Below are 15,675 nucleotides of genomic sequence, written 5' to 3'. Positions count from 1 at the left end.
TTAAATATTTCGCAAGATGTAAGCAGATACGTCTGTGATACATTATCCCTTAAAATGCTCTTTGAAGTTTGCAGTGTGTTGAATCTTAATTTAACATCATTAATTAATTTTACGATTTCCAAGAACGCGTCTTATTTAACGCTTTGTTTTATTATTAAGTTGATAAATTACATCATGACTTCAAGGTTTCAAATGTATTTAAATGACAAAATACCACTTACTTATAGGCATGATGAGTAGTTACCTACTTAAGTATTGTCTATCAAATGGGTAAATAAATATTGAGGTAGGTACCTACCTACTTATTTATCTATGTTGAAAATACTCAAAAACATATTTAGTTCAATAAACAAAGATCATTAAAATAAGACAAAAAACTCAATCGCACGTAGAAATATATTTATTAAATAATTAATTTAAAATATAAGAAGAAACCAATTAAATAATAATCGCTTACCAATATTATACAGCGTACCTAGGCACTATGTAAAATCACTCTCTTTGGTTGGTTTATAATCTTTGGTTAAGTCTTTAAGTCTAGTGGTGTATAAAAGTATGGACAAGTAACATGAACTAAAGAGCCCGATCTTGAAAAGGTCACAATCATAGGAGACAACAAACTGGTCATTACCAAAGGGGGACTAACAAAATAGGTCAAGGGGGCTTACAATTTTGCAAGGGCCCCATTTATTAATTCATCATGCTATCAGACGCGTAAGAATTCCGCATATCACTTCTCATTTCATAATAATTATCTTTATAACCATAGTTACAATACTGCATAGTTGCTGCGCAAGATTCGTTCGTGTTCATTTCTTCATAGCAACGTTCTTCGTAATCATTTTCAGGGTATTCTTGGTAGCCGTCGCAGTGTGTATGACTGTCTTGGGTGCTTTCTCTTGGAGGCTGGACGTTTCTGCTTGAAGAGTCGTTGTTTGGTGGGTTTATGTTCCATCGTTGTGATATCGCGCAGCTCAGTGTTCCTCCGTGCTGGAAAGCAAATGGCCACGCCTGAAAAGAAGGTTAGGAGTTAGATTAAATCCGAAATCATGTCGCCTACAAATGAAGTAAACTAAGGACTCAAAAGTTCCATTTTTCATTGCACGTAATCTTATTTTTAAGGAGGCAATATCATATAATGACTTCTACCGCCTTGGGCGAGGCGAGAAGGAGTGTCACACTTTTACTGGCTAAAAACTACACCGTTCCTACCCCTGCTTTCCAAAATGCCCCGGTAAACCCAGTAGCGGCTAAGTAGTCCGCAGCTCCTGATAGCTTAGGAATCAACAATTGTTGGGCTCGGAAAAACTGAGGATATTACTGCTCATCCTTCCACTGTTACATGGATGAGTAGGTATGTTGTATTTCTTGCTCATTCTTCACCATTGGATTCTACATTTCGGAACGAGCATCTATCTTCACTATTAGGATTGACAGACGTAAGTATTTAATTATAATATTTGCTTTGACGTTCAAAAGTCCCGAGGTATACCTAGGTCTATTTAAATTTGATAAATAATTTTGACTTTTACTTTTACTTTGTTTTATTTCTATCAGATATTAATGGGAACTTATATAGCAGGTATTTATAACTGCTTAGTTAAGCTAGGTAATCAAAAACATCAAAATGTAAAAATTGCGTACAATATGTGTGAGAGACCACCCAATTAGCTGAATATCATATGAATGTTGATGCGTTTATTGCGACATCATAACTTGACCGCACTTTTTATGTTCAAACAAACATCGTCGGGTTTTTGACGAACAAACATATGTTGAATAAACAAAATGTGGGACAGAATTATTAGGTGTAAATATAAAATAAAAATAACAGTAAAATGGAATAAAATTAATAATAAATGGGAGTTTTTACTTTTGAAATCAAAAAGAGATAGCTAGACGCATTAATCTAAGTTAAAGGATTTCTTCGTATTATATAATATTGTCATGCCTTTTATCACCGAAGGGGTCTCTGTCTACCCCTGCACATATATACGGCGGCATGTTATGCCAGTGTACAATGTACACCCACTTCTCACCATTTATGTTATAAGGCCCATGTAATAAGGGGTGAGCTTATTACGGGTGATTTTCTCCTGTATCGTGGGTTCGTTTACAAACATACAGAAGCGCAATTCCCCCTTTCCCAATCTTCCCAAACCCCGATTCCCCAACAACCCTTAAATTCCTAACCCTAAAAGGCGGGCAACGCACTTGTATCGCCTTTGGTGGTTTATGTGTCCATGGGCGGTGGCCATTGCTTACCATAAAAAAAATACAATTTCAAATGCATATGATACCCAGACTCGAAACAACAATTTGTGGAATTACCTATCAAAGAGTTTCTCCGTGCAGGAATCGAACCTGCTACACATTGCACGGCAGCCGGTTGCCTAGTCACAACGCAAACCGGACAATTGAAATTTTTCATCGTTGTCTATACATATTTACTTCTAGTAATTTTAGAATGTACGTAAAACACAACCTCCTAACATCGGTAATGAAGCAGTAAATAAGACAAAGGAACAGCTAAAGAACAATAAAACTGGAGCATCTCTTTAACGTCCGGAGATAAACTTTATTTATACTCGTAACAGCTGCAAACTTTTGGTCAGATCGTGTGCGCACTGTAAAATGCTCTTGTTTATTGTTATAACCTTTTTGTTTCTATGTTTCTCCGTTCCACTTGTATTGTACCGATTTACTTTTTTGTCTGTATCCGAACGGAAGGGTCGGGAAAGTGACTCTTGATTTTTTACGAAATATTTATTTTTCCAGTCCTTTAAACGAACACACACGATGATTGTACCGTTACAAATCCGAATGTTTTCCATTTTTTTTAAATATTGTTAAATAAACATTATTTTTTAAACGTTTTGCAACTTTATTGTACAAGGGTGGGCTTAATGCCATAGAGCAAAAATGCCTATGGCCACTCTATGGCATAGGCATTCTTGCTAGCCAACCTTTAGGTGATGCAGAGAGAATGTGGTCGGTGCAATGAAGTGATAGAAAAAAATATTCATGTGATGTGGTTTATGTCACACACAAGTGCCTAGCTTCCTAGGTATTTATTGTTATTTACCTATATTATGTATCCAGACTTCATCACTTAATTTTAAGATTTAACACATAATTCCAACCACTACAAACCAAAACTAATAACTTATTTAGAAAAAAATATGGTTTCTTTAACGATGCGTTCACAAATTGTTAATCCGGCCATCGATCAAGTATGGCGACCTTCGTGGAACGTGTTCACTAATCCTGCGACGACAGCGCATGCGTGGCGTTTAGCAAATGTCGTCTTTCCCGCCACTAATTCATTGCCGGCGAGTCTCGTGCCTCGAACGATTAAAGGGATGACAGTTACGACAGGGAATAAATCGAGAACAATCAGGAGATTCACGGCTCTCTAATTAATGGGCTGGTGCTAACTTTTCGTGGTTTCAAACTTTCAACTTGTCGCAACAACAACGCTGATGGATGTTGTAGTGGTTTGCTGTTAAAATATTATCACTTTGAAAGAAGTGAGAATCGTTAAAATGATATATCTATGTACTTAACTATAATATATAAAAGAAAACTTAAGTAGGTATGTTGAAGTACCTGCGTGACGCAAGATGGTGTAACTTTACTCACGCTAGTATAAATATTTTAAGCTGATTTTCCATATATGTTAATAATCTTAAAAATGTTTACGAATTACGATTGCGGTAAGTATACCTATATGTCATGACGAAGTAGGGAAGAGGCCCTACAGTCTACGGCATTTATAACATAAGAACACTTTTGTTTTGTTACTAGTTATTACTATCAACTAATCAATTAATGAATAATAGGGAATAAAGATACAATTAAAATAATCCAAGGAATATGACCGTAGGTATCTTAGCAAGGCACGTAGCAACCCACAGCGTAGGCGTAGATGCGCTACGAAGACTACGAGAATTTACTTTTGTTTTAAGTGCCTAATTTATAATTTAATTCATGTAAATTTTGATTGCTTTTAAAAAAATAAATACATTAAGTAACTAGAAACCTTATGCATATACATATATAGGTAACATCACGCCGTATATTCCCCAAAGGGTTTTGGCAAAGTTACAGTACATATTTATTAGTACATATTCTTTGTAAAACCCATTTTAACAACTGCCTTATTTTACCAGCTGCATGTAATTACTCCTAATTCACTACATAGTATAAAACAAAGTCGCTTTCTCTGTCCCTATTTCCCTTTATACGCTTAAATCTAAAACTACGCAACGGATTTTAATGCGTTTTTTTAAGAGTGATTCAAGAGGAATGTTTATATGTATAATACCTACATAATATATCACCATTGCACCGCTAGTACTTAATAAGGCTTAAATAAAAATAAACCAAGGTCTTATACAAATAGAGTTGAATTTTCTCACTTACCAAGCTAAGAGGATGCGGTGGCGTGTGCGCAGATCTCGGCTCGTGTAGCAGAGCTCGTAGGTGTGCTATGTAGGATGCTGCCAGCCGTAGTGTGTCTAGTTTGGAGAGCTTCGTGTCTGCTGGTACCCAGGGTAATGTGGTCTTCAGTCTAAAGAATAAATAGGAAGGTGAGTAGGAATTAGGTACCCCCAAAAGACCGGCAATGCACTTTGGCTACGCAGCGCAGGCAGCGCTTATCATGTAATTAGGTATTATAAGGTGATCCGTCTATGCATTTTCATAAATAGTTTCCAGAAAACAAAGTTATTTAAGTAGGTAATATGAGTAATAATTTCAAAAAGCCATCTCTAATTCTGCTAATTTCATCAAGCCAGCTATATTTCAGCAATCAGTCAGATATAATAGTGCTTTATCAGAATTAAAAAAAAAACCTATACACAATTTTATTTTCTTTAATGCATGCCTAACCTTTAGGAAATGCAGTGAAAAATCAAAAAAAAAGTTACATGCGTTCATAATATTTTCATTTCTAGATAAACACGTTGTACTTCATGGTCTTTATAAAAATAAGTATTAGGTGCCTACTCATGCATATACGAGTAATATACTTATATCCTTAGGGAGGGATATAGTAATTTCAGGACTTTATCTATCTTACTGCGACACACAGAAAACCGACGTGAAACAACGTTTGCGTTGTGTTTTGTCGTTTGAGTGAGGTTACCGAAGGCCCAATATCCCCCTTCCCAATCTTCCCAATCCCCGATTCCCGAACAACAACCCTTAAATTCCTAACTCTCAAAAAGCCGGCAACGCACTTGTAACGCCTCTGGTGTTTCAAGTGTCCATGGGCGGCGGCGATTGCTTATCATCAGGTAATACGTCAGCTCGATTACTGGCTTGTTTCATAAAAAAAAACGTCATCATGAAGTTTGTGAACTCATCAATTTGTCTCCAACAATTTGTCTCCAACAATTTGTTTTTGGCAAGATTTACCATAATTTAATAAATAAATTACTCAGAATTTTAAAATACTTAATTTTTTACAATTACCTGCAAAATGCTTTCGAGAGAACTCTCATTCGGGCTCGCTCCCGTGCGTTGGCGGCGTTTCTGTGTTGTGGTTCTTGGGAACTCCGACCTGTGTGGTTAGCGATTTATTTCAGTTGTTAAGTATTATAAGATTGGAAGTAAGTAGGTACATTACTTAGACAACAAATTACGTATTACGAAGTGGTAAATTTTTTTATCATCTCATTATTTTTTCGATGAATCCAATGTAATTAACAGCAGTACCTAACTAACCCATAGCATTAAGATTAAGTAGGTAGAGATCTAATTGATAACTCAAGCAAGAGAGCTACCATTGAGAAAAAAACACATTTCAATAAAATAGCAAAAAAAATGCAAAAAAACTGAAAAATTAACTCACCTGAATTTGACTGAGTATCATCAAAGAAGAAATCGTCGTCATCCGCATCGTCTGTCCGTTTCTCAACCGGCGGGGATCGGTTCACACGTTTTCTGGGCATTTTTGTATTGCACTAAATTAATTAATTATATCACTAACACTGCACTAGCACATTTTAAACTTGCACAATTTTAGGGGTGGGTGGCTCTTGTCTTACAGCGTGACGTTCATCATTTGAGCTGCGCGCACGCAAGGCGGGCGGCCGGGCCCGCTGGGCGGCGCTAAATCTCGCCCCTCCCGTACAAACTTCAGGATTACTGTTCGACTAATGAACGATGCTTTACACAGGAACATATATAACCTCTTCGTTTTTGTTTGTTCATATACCTACCCGCTATAGTATAAACTAAATAGCCCATGGTTGTGAAAAATCTTTACAAAACGTTTAGCTCTTTTTATCAAGTCCTTAATTATTTTATGTCTAGGTTGACTTAGTGATGTCAATGTTTTTATAATTTTGTTGTATTGTGTTTTAGGATTTTATCAACTTTTGAAAACCGCAAATCAGTTAGATATACCTAGCTACTTATGATGTTTGTGTACCTACTTGCTTAAAGCTGAAATGTAGGAAGATCAAGGTATGATGTTTCTGCATAACATAGGTACCTACTGCGATAAATGGTCCATACATTTTAATACTTATAGGTAAGTGACTTATCCTATACCTATTATAATTTGAAGTCAGGTAAAAAGATGCATGGGATAGGTATATAATTATGTATGCTATGTATTATCAACATACTGATTTATCCGATCGTGAATTTTAGTCCGACTTCACCAAAAACCAAACCAATCTTATTTCACAAAAATCTCCTTCCTAAATGGTCTATGAAATCAATCCCAAGAAAGTGTGAAGCAATTAGCGCCGTCGAAGTGTCTCACAAAAAGTTGACAGAGAGTCGCGCGGGTCACACTTCCGCGACATACAATACTTTTTGAATAATTCCCTGGCACACGTGCTACGCACCCCGCGTGAACCCTTGCGTCACTTTAGAATAGAAGTTCTCTTAGTTTCTGCAAAGTTTTTTTTTATAAATTGAGAATGAGTGAGAGAATTAAGTGTGGAAGAGCCATGCTTCGTCACGAATGGGCCAACTCGACCGGAGTGATACCACGACCTCACAAGGAAACGGATGTAAAATAACGCTTGCGTTGTGTTTTGTTGTGTGAGTGAGGTTACTGGAGGCCCAATTCCCCCATACCTAATCGCAATTCCCAAACAACCCTTAAATTCCTAGCCCCCAAAAGACCGGCAACGCCTCTGGTCTGCTCATTTACCGGCTATTACCATAAAAAATTAACTGCTTCCTTAGTCTACTAGCCGCAATTATGACTGCTGAGCAAAAGGTCTCGGATTCGGTTTCAAAATAAAGATAAAATTAAATTCAAGACGAATAAAAAGCTGTCTTATTAATTTAGGTAGTACCTACCTTAACAAGGTGTGTTAGTTAATGACAAATTATTTGTTTTGTACAATAAAATTGAGGGTTGTATTTAATATTAGCTCGTCAGCCAGCCCTAATTGTGGAGATGATCGGCGTCGGCTTCCAACTGTGAGGTGTTAGACGATTGCTGCAAATAGGATCCAACTAGGGTTGCTACTAACCCTCACGTCTCACGAAGAAAAACGCTCAGAACCATAGAATCTAACTACTCATAATAAAATGACTAGATGAATAATAATAAAAATAAATGTTTGGTAAGTATAAAAACTTAGAAACTGTATTTAATTCCGAATACATATTTTTTCATACAAATATTTTCCAATATCTACAATATCTGCCTCATGTATCTGCAAGTTTCTCCACGGTTACCAATATGCGCTGGTTTCGGTGACCGTTTACTGTCAGACGGCCCTTAAAGCAGTTGCGGACCAAGAGCTAAGCTAAGTTAGAAAAATGCGAATTACCATAGTCACATAGCGTAGTTCCCATAGGAAAACTGCGTGTGTAATGCAAACTCAGCGAAACTAACTTAGCTTTAGTATATACAAACATATCAATTTATTAACATAATCAAAGTTCTTTTTCACGATTCGGGAGTAATTGTTATTTCTGAACACCGACTTATTCTACGCGCGCAGTAGCAACCCTAGCAATCCAGGTGGCTGGTATCAAAGCATTGAATTTAACCGCTCCGACGAAAAGTGATTCGTTTTAAGCGCCATACAGTGACTTACTGCGCTACTGTTTACTCAACTAATATTATTCTTTGTTCCACTTACACGCGTACAATTAATTGCGATGGACATCTCTAAAAGAATATGTAGGTATAAATAATTTATGAGTTACAAAGATTTATCATAATAATTATGTAGGTACCTACATGTAGTTATTCGTATTGGCACTTCCAACCGAACTATCTGGAAGTCACTCGACGCTGAGAAAAGCCGGGTTGGCCGATATTCAGCAATGCAAATTTTGTGGCTAATATGATGATTAAGATGATGATGATAAGAACTTTAAACATGAACATGTTCCTTGAATGGAGATGACTTTTTTTGCGAGTTTTTTGGATCACTTGATTTTAATGTTTAATCATCAGCGGTGCCCATGGATGGGGTCCATGGGCAGCGCTCACCCGCACCCCTAGCTTGACGAGTGCCTTGCCGGATTTAAGGGGACGAATTTCTATGGATTTTGACCTTCGCGGTTTGTGACTTCATAAACTTTTTGTGTTGCATACCCAGTTAACATACTCAGTTTTTGTAAATTAGCTAGGGATATGCTACCCAATGGAGATGAATAATTATTTATTTAATGTAAGACTGTAGATATATGCTGCGGCACCGTTAGTGTGCTCAACACACATGCGACGCAACAGTGACGTTATTATGTTGAGGCAACAAAACGTAATTGGCAAACCTTCTATATTTTGACCAGGAATATGTAAAATATGTCTCCTTGTAAAAATAAATCTTATTTATCAAGCACGGATGTGAGAATTTCAAATAGTTTTGACGACTACGCAAATAGTTTGAAATACTACATGTAAAAATAAATCAAAGAGTAACATGCAACACCTGTGAAAACGTCAAATTTTGACAGCTATCAACAATAGCAAAATACTTTTGACAGATAAGGTAGTAAACTATAACAGTTGTCGATATCGATAATATTGAAGGCTCCCAATATTTTAATAGATTTTGTTATACAATTTAAGTTAAAATTTGTCTTAAACTGAAATAAATCAAAGCAAAATTATATGTAGTAACTTGTGACAGATAATGATGTTTTGTAACGGAAATATTAACGGTATTCGCAAAAATATCTGACACTGGTTTGAATATCGATAATATTGACGAGTATACATTACTAGCTCTCATTTTCATTGAATACGAATACGAACTTTAGTTTGTCCTATTTCTATTGAAGTTTTTGTGTAATTGTGTTTATATTATTAAACAACATTCTTGAGACTGCTATTATGCTGTGTGGGAAATTAGAGACAGTGAAGCTTTGCTAGTTCGAGTTTCTACACAGCCACCGGCCTGTGCTGTGTGCCTGAATAAAAATGTTACCGGGAATTGGGGTTTTTGGAACTGGAGCTATTGCGAAGGTTTTGGTGCCATTTTTAAGAGAAAAAGGATTTCCAGTTGAAGCGATATGGGGTGTAACTCTACAAGAAGCAGAAATAGCTGCCAAAGAACTGAAGATACCATTTTTCACGAACAAAATCGATGATGTTTTGCTGAAGAAGAATGTCAGTTTAGTATTTATTGTATGTGCGCCTAACTTACATGCTCAGATATCAGTGAAGGCGTTAGGTATTGGGAAACATGTTGTTTGTGACAAACCTGCTGGGCTCTGTCAGGCAGAAGCCTTGAAAATGGTGCGTGCCGCTCAGTACTACCCAACACTGATATCCATAGTCAATCATTCCTTACGGTTCTTGCCAGCTTTCAGTCATATGAAGAAGTGTATCAATGATGGCTACTTGGGCAATCCGGATGAACTGACTTTAGTAGATGTTAGGGTTCAGATGGGTCCACTGATCGGTGACACATACAACTGGCTCTGTGATGACACTATGGGAGGAGGAACGCTTACATTAGTTGGTAGTCATGTTATAGATCTAGTGTCCTTCTTGACTGGCCAGAAGGTTGTCAAAGTACATGGAGTTCTGAGGACTTTTGTAGAAGAAACAAGTAAAGTGAATGGTATAAGGAAGATTACTGCACCAGATTTCTGTACATTCCAATTACAAATGGACAAAGGTTTGCTTGTTACAGCAACACTGAACAACCATTTGCCAGGACCTTGCTTTAATCAAGAAATATATGTTTGTAGCAAGAAAGGATACTTGGTTGTAAAGGGTGGAGACCTTCATGGTAAACTACACAAGCCTAATGCTAAGTCCATAGAGGAGGAAGGAAAGAGGCCACATGATAAGGAAGAGGTCATATATGTTGATGTTGAGGATTTGAGTTGTGCCTCTAGTGTTGTCCCTAAACCATACATAAAGGGACTCTGTAAAATGATAAGTGCTTTGAAAGAAGCATTCCTACCAGTCAAAGAGCAAATGGATTGGGTGAAAGAGCCTGTGAAGGCTGCAGCAACATTTGAGGATGGTCAGAGGGTTCAAGCTACTATGGAGGCTCTGCGGCAGTCCAATGAGGATGGTTGTTGGACAACGGTACAGCTGCTTACTGAACCACCAGACCCCAACCCGGCATTGTCTGCCGCAGTGAGACGCACTGCCATATCTTTACAATAGACTATGCATTTTAATGATGTATGCCATTATTATGTACCTTTATATGTTGTAAGCATGCTATGATGCATATAAATAAGTCATAAGTACCTAGCTCATAAGTTTTGATAACTGAAATTAACTCAGTATTAAATGTTAATATTCTCAGTAAAGTTTAGTCACAAAAACAATTAGGAAACAATGTTAGTATGCTTAGCAATGTACTTAATTTTTTTATTTTATTTTAAAGCTTGCCATGATTATGTAAATGTATGTTTTCACTCAAAGTTCTCATGCTGCACATGGATTTATACATCAAATGAATATGAATACTATTTACAGAAAATATGTATATGAATAATTTTTATATGTAAACCGGCCGTATCTCTAAAGATACTGTATTTACTGTGATTTAAGTTTAATGAATGTATTCAGGTTGTACAAAAGATGTGACTTGTTTGAAATATATTTAATTATGTACTGCCTAATAATATTTATTTTATTTCTTATCAAGACATTGAGTGAGGCACCAGTAGTAAAAAACCAAGTTATGTAAGTTATCACAAACATTTTTGGCTGGGCGTGGCCATCAAACTGAAATGAATAAAAACTCAATTCATTGAAGCCTGTGTTCTATAAAATAATACACAAAAAGTGCAGTTAAGTAATTTTACTCAATCAAGAGGTTAATGAACTTAGTAAAATGAATTCCAATTGGATTCCAAGGTTATCACTTGATGTTAACTATTGCTTATCAGATTCTAATTAGGTACATATCAGTTATTCAGTATGAGGTAATTTCTACATTGTTCCTGGTATATAACTGTGTCAAATGGTTTTAGATATGAAAATAGGTTATGTTAAAGAGAACAAGCACAGCATAGTGACATTTTTAGGTTATGTGTGAATGATGAAATATTTGAACAAAACTGGGATTTATAAATGAAGAACACAATTTTTCTGTAACAAATTTATAATAAGAAATGCATAGCTAACATCAGTAACCCCATCTCACAACATAGCAGCGTATTACACAATCACAAATGTTCATTCACTACAATATGTACTAATTTAAACTAAACAGAATCAGAATCAATAAAACTAAAACTAGCACAATTCAGTTGTCGATCTTCGCCAGGATGTCGCTCTCTCGGAATAGGTGGTACTCCTTCTCGTCGTTTTCTAGTGACACTTTGGTACCTCCGTATTCAGGAAGGAGAACTTTGTCGCCAACTTTCACTAGTACAGGAATGAAGTCACCGTTGTCTTTTCTCGAACCAGGTCCTACGGCCACAACTTCTCCGTGCAGGACTTTGCCCTGAGCCTTCTCAGGGATTACGATGCCTCCAGCAGTTTTGGTTACTGCTTCAGCCCTTTTGATGAGAACTCGGTCGAGCAGGGGAATAAGGCGCTTCACTACGTTGGACATGTTGTCTTTTGTCAAAGTTTTCCTCGAAACAAGTGAAGAAACTGACTGTGAGCCGATTTTTTAATCTAGAAGTCTGTCTAGAATATTCGAGCTCCGTACCGACCGGCAATTGTACGATTTTGACAATTGTTCATTCATCTCATTTTACCCATGTGTTTATGGTGTTGCCTGGTTTCAGCATCATTTTTGAATTTCGATTGATTTTACTTTTCTTAATAACTAGGATAAGTCAATTGCCATAACAAACATTAGGTATTATTTATACATAATATATTTCAATAAAAATATATTTTTAGAAGCCATGGTTCAAAATTTCATTAATTAAAAAATCTACTGAAAGTGTATATTATAACGCCATCTAGCAGTGAGTAGCAATACGAATTTGAAAAGAATACTCATTCTGAAAATAGGTGTCGCTACTAATAAACTTGTTCACGCAGAATATAACAATATTTACGGTTTTGCAATTATTGAGAATGTAAAATTGTATAATGAAATTATCTGGCGATATAGACAACATTTCATCTTAACCTGTGTCAATAACTGAATTCATTTATTTACAACCTTAATTATGTTTACAATACAATATCGCTTATATACTTTGGAAGGTACCTATAACAAAACAAAAATAAAAAAGTCGAAAGTCATTACTGAGCCTAACTATCTATGATATTTCTTCATAATATCTTCGAAGATCTGTATTCGTTCTTCAGCGTACTTGGAACACGTAGAGAGATCCTTGTTGATCACCATTAGGAATTGTTCACCGGTGCTGTAGGGCGGCCAGTAGATGGGTATTAAATTACTAATGTTCGGCGTAGGATTCCTGGAATAAAAAGATAATTAATTTAATTTTATAACATTATATCGCATTTTTATACTTGACAAGGTAGGTAGAGTAAACATAGTATAGGTATTGAAATGGATAAAGTCTCGTAATACCTACTTTGCTCGACAAGGGAATCGAACCCGAGATCCTTCGCTCAATTGTACTTTACACCCACTCGACCTACGATACAATAAACGTAAACTTCACAGTAAAATGTGGAAGTAAGTTCCCAGGTATTTTTTTTCTATGCAATCTACCATGTCTAGATCAATCTGTCCATGATTTTGACGAATAAAGGTTAATTTTTACAATATCTATCGTGAGACATACTAACTACCACACTCAGAGTTATTTAATGCTTACTTAAGCTATTCTTTAGTAATGATTTTGTATGGAAAACAATTGCTAAGGACTGGGTTAAGTAACCATTAAATGATTCTGAGTGCGCGAGTAAGTTAACTAAAAATCACGGTTTACTCAAGTAAATTAATCAGCGTCGCCGCGTCCTCTGCTCATGATAAAAAGTCCATCTGTGACTCAAAACTAGTAGAGCTTTTCTCCATTAATTTACGTGAGTAAACTGTGATTTTTATTGAATAAAGGTTTACTTATTGTTGTTATACTTACGAGAATTTAGCAAAATTAGTCCACATAGTCGAAATTCTATCTCGAACCGTAACATCACTCTCTGTGAGATTCCTTCGCGGTTCTATGAGTATTGTGTACGCGGTGTCGTCTGCGTGACCCGCCCCTTTCTTGGTGACACGGCTCGCTGCCTTTATAAGATTCAATGTACCATCATACGAGAACTCATATAAATATACTGGCACTGCGTTCTTCACCATTAACTTCGAGCTGATTATGATACCACTGACAAATTCAAAGTCACCAAAGAAATCTATAGCAGGTCTCTCCGTGTCATTTCCATTATAACTGTTGTAGACATTTCGTAGTCTTTCATTATAGTAGTATGCATCAGCAGTAGCATTAAAAGGAAATCTCCAATAATCAACATAATTCTGAAGCATAGTTATTTCTTTTATATCTTGAGGTTTTAGACCACTGATAATGAATCCTTCTGAATCAGTAAAGCCTCTCATAACTGGTACTTTGTTAAATCGTCCAGAACTCAATAAGTCGTACGGTATTTCTGTCAAAAATGCTTCTCCGTATCCAAAGTCTTGTTCTATTGTTGGAACAAACCCGTAGTACAGTCCTTTTGCTGTTAGAAGTTCTTGGATTTGATAGGTTGCTGCAACTATTTGCTCAGCAGGTGTACTCATCAGATGTTCATAAATTGCGTGATAATCGTTATGTGCCCCTTGATAGTTTAAATTTTGTGCCAATTTATAAGCAAGATCTTTGATTTTATTTGATGTTTCTATAGCCCACGGGTTCAGAACTGATCCTGATTGCATTATAGCTTTATGGAACAGACCCGTACTTAAAGGAGATATAACGTGATACTCTACGGAAGCCGCTCCAGCGCCAATACCGAAAATTGTGACGTCATCCTTGTTTCCTCCAAAGTCTGCTATGTTCTCTTGAACCCATTTCAATGCTAGCGCTTGGTCTTTCAGTCCCATGTTACCAGAAGCTTCAGGTATGTCTAAGGCAAGGAATCCTAACGCACTGAGTCTGTAATTCATAGTGACTACAACGACATTATGTTCTATCAGGTAGTCGGGACCATTCTCGAATTTTGCCAGACCGTTTCCAAAGAAGAATCCTCCACCGTGGATGAAGACCATGACTGGTAGGAGATGCATTAACAGGCCTGCTGTAGGGACCTTCGGTGTGGAGACATTTATGTAAAGGCAGTCCTCACTGCCGCGAGGTATTCTCTTAAACAGATCATACTGTATGCAAAGGTTGGACTCATTGTATACCGTGCTGTTTCTTTCACCTTGCCATGGATCTGGTGGCTGAGGACTCTGAAATTAATTTAAAATCATTAATAATAAAGAGATACATTATTCGCTAAAACTGTTTTATACTATGTAACTTAGATACCTTCCTGGTTTCAAATCGCATGATCTGTTCCCTTAGTAGGAGTTTCTTTTACGTTTAACGAAATCGAAGCTCATTGCTCAGTGCTCTGATTGGTTGGTTCATTTGCACCGGCCAATCAGAGCGCCGAAACTCGTACTAAGGGTACTGGCTGCTGTACAACATGGCGCTGGATTGATATCCGCAAGGAAAAACTGTTTGTATGATCGGTAAATTGTTGTTGCAGGTCTAGGTGTGATGTGTAGGTTAATTTGTATGTTTGTAAATACAACCACAACATAGAAAATACCTCTATTGCTAGGCCAAGTTAATTTCCTGAATATCGTAGCGTAATGTTATCTTTCTTCATAGACTATAACCGTTCCACTAGAGTAGTCAGATGCAAAAAGATAAGCTTACCAAATAGCTTTTGAATAAAATATACAAATTAGTTAATGTCAAGTTAATATTATTTATGTACATATAATTATAATTTATAATTTTAACTATTTTTACCTTAAATCGTAGGTATCCAACAGGAGGTTTGGCGTAAGGTATATTGAGGAAGTCATCATATTCGAAGCCGTTTTGAGTTTTTCTTTTTGCCCCCACAAGGACGCCTAGTTTGGTTTTTACTTTGGTCGTCATGGGTTTTTGTTGTGCCACACTATTTATTTATAAGTCCATGGACGAAGTGATGTGCCTCTGCTTGAATTTGGACTTTATATTATGTGTAACATGGTCAGAAATTCTCAAAGTTTGCTTTGATAGACATCACAGAGTAAGGTAAGAAACGTCAAGTAAAGTACTATTGCTACTACTTACAACATTAGTGTTTTA

At 36.5% G+C, this 15,675-nt stretch overlaps 4 protein-coding genes across 4 annotated transcripts; 1 reads left to right on the top strand and 3 right to left on the bottom strand.

Annotated features, from left to right (window-relative positions):
* Positions 1 to 378: 378 nt before the first annotated feature.
* Positions 379 to 6,185, bottom strand: LOC118272846 (neurogenic differentiation factor 1). Its single transcript, XM_050693311.1, has 4 exons — positions 5,858 to 6,185; positions 5,479 to 5,566; positions 4,426 to 4,573; positions 379 to 1,011 (listed from the first exon to the last, which is right to left on the bottom strand). The coding sequence occupies exons 1-4, from the start codon at positions 5,955 to 5,957 to the stop codon at positions 691 to 693; spliced, it is 657 nt and encodes a 218-aa protein (XP_050549268.1). The 5' UTR covers positions 5,958 to 6,185; the 3' UTR covers positions 379 to 690.
* A 2,808-nt stretch (positions 6,186 to 8,993) lies between these two features.
* On the top strand, positions 8,994 to 11,079 carry LOC118272379 (glucose-fructose oxidoreductase domain-containing protein 1). Its single transcript, XM_035588828.2, has one exon. The coding sequence runs from the start codon at positions 9,410 to 9,412 to the stop codon at positions 10,610 to 10,612; it is 1,203 nt and encodes a 400-aa protein (XP_035444721.2). The 5' UTR covers positions 8,994 to 9,409; the 3' UTR covers positions 10,613 to 11,079.
* A 164-nt stretch (positions 11,080 to 11,243) lies between these two features.
* On the bottom strand, positions 11,244 to 12,156 carry LOC118272609 (10 kDa heat shock protein, mitochondrial). Its single transcript, XM_050693312.1, has one exon. The coding sequence runs from the start codon at positions 12,015 to 12,017 to the stop codon at positions 11,706 to 11,708; it is 312 nt and encodes a 103-aa protein (XP_050549269.1). The 5' UTR covers positions 12,018 to 12,156; the 3' UTR covers positions 11,244 to 11,705.
* Positions 12,157 to 12,536: 380 nt separating this feature from the next.
* Positions 12,537 to 15,543, bottom strand: LOC118272378 (juvenile hormone esterase). The gene is made up of 3 exons (XM_035588827.2): positions 15,352 to 15,543; positions 13,474 to 14,780; positions 12,537 to 12,843 (listed from the first exon to the last, which is right to left on the bottom strand). The coding sequence occupies exons 1-3, from the start codon at positions 15,481 to 15,483 to the stop codon at positions 12,678 to 12,680; spliced, it is 1,605 nt and encodes a 534-aa protein (XP_035444720.2). The 5' UTR covers positions 15,484 to 15,543; the 3' UTR covers positions 12,537 to 12,677.
* Between the last annotated feature and the right edge of the window lie 132 nt (positions 15,544 to 15,675).

Source organism: Spodoptera frugiperda, chromosome 4 (assembly GCF_023101765.2).
Source record: "Spodoptera frugiperda isolate SF20-4 chromosome 4, AGI-APGP_CSIRO_Sfru_2.0, whole genome shotgun sequence".
In the NCBI taxonomy this organism is placed as follows: domain Eukaryota; kingdom Metazoa; phylum Arthropoda; class Insecta; order Lepidoptera; family Noctuidae; genus Spodoptera; species Spodoptera frugiperda.
Note: the sequence above shows the minus strand (reverse complement) of the source record. Positions and strands in the feature narration are given on the sequence as shown.

Bases quoted from the DNA above. Each gene is read 5' to 3' on its own strand.
- LOC118272846 (XM_050693311.1), bottom strand. From the start codon at position 5,957: ATGCCCAGAAAACGTGTGAACCGATCCCCGCCGGTTGAGAAACGGACA. The intron at 5,567-5,857 runs GTGAGTTAATTT...CTAACCACACAG, and splicing joins TGATACTCAGTCAAATTCAG to GTCGGAGTTCCCAAGAACCA. The intron at 1,012-4,425 runs GTAAGTGAGAAA...CCTTCTTTTCAG, and splicing joins CACCGCATCCTCTTAGCTTG to GCGTGGCCATTTGCTTTCCA.
- LOC118272379 (XM_035588828.2), top strand. From the start codon at position 9,410: ATGTTACCGGGAATTGGGGTTTTTGGAACTGGAGCTATTGCGAAGGTT.
- LOC118272609 (XM_050693312.1), bottom strand. From the start codon at position 12,017: ATGTCCAACGTAGTGAAGCGCCTTATTCCCCTGCTCGACCGAGTTCTC.
- LOC118272378 (XM_035588827.2), bottom strand. From the start codon at position 15,483: ATGACGACCAAAGTAAAAACCAAACTAGGCGTCCTTGTGGGGGCAAAA. The intron at 14,781-15,351 runs GTAAAAATAGTT...AATTAATTTCAG, and splicing joins TTGGATACCTACGATTTAAG to AGTCCTCAGCCACCAGATCC. The intron at 12,844-13,473 runs GTAAGTATAACA...TTTTTATTCCAG, and splicing joins ACTAATTTTGCTAAATTCTC to GAATCCTACGCCGAACATTA.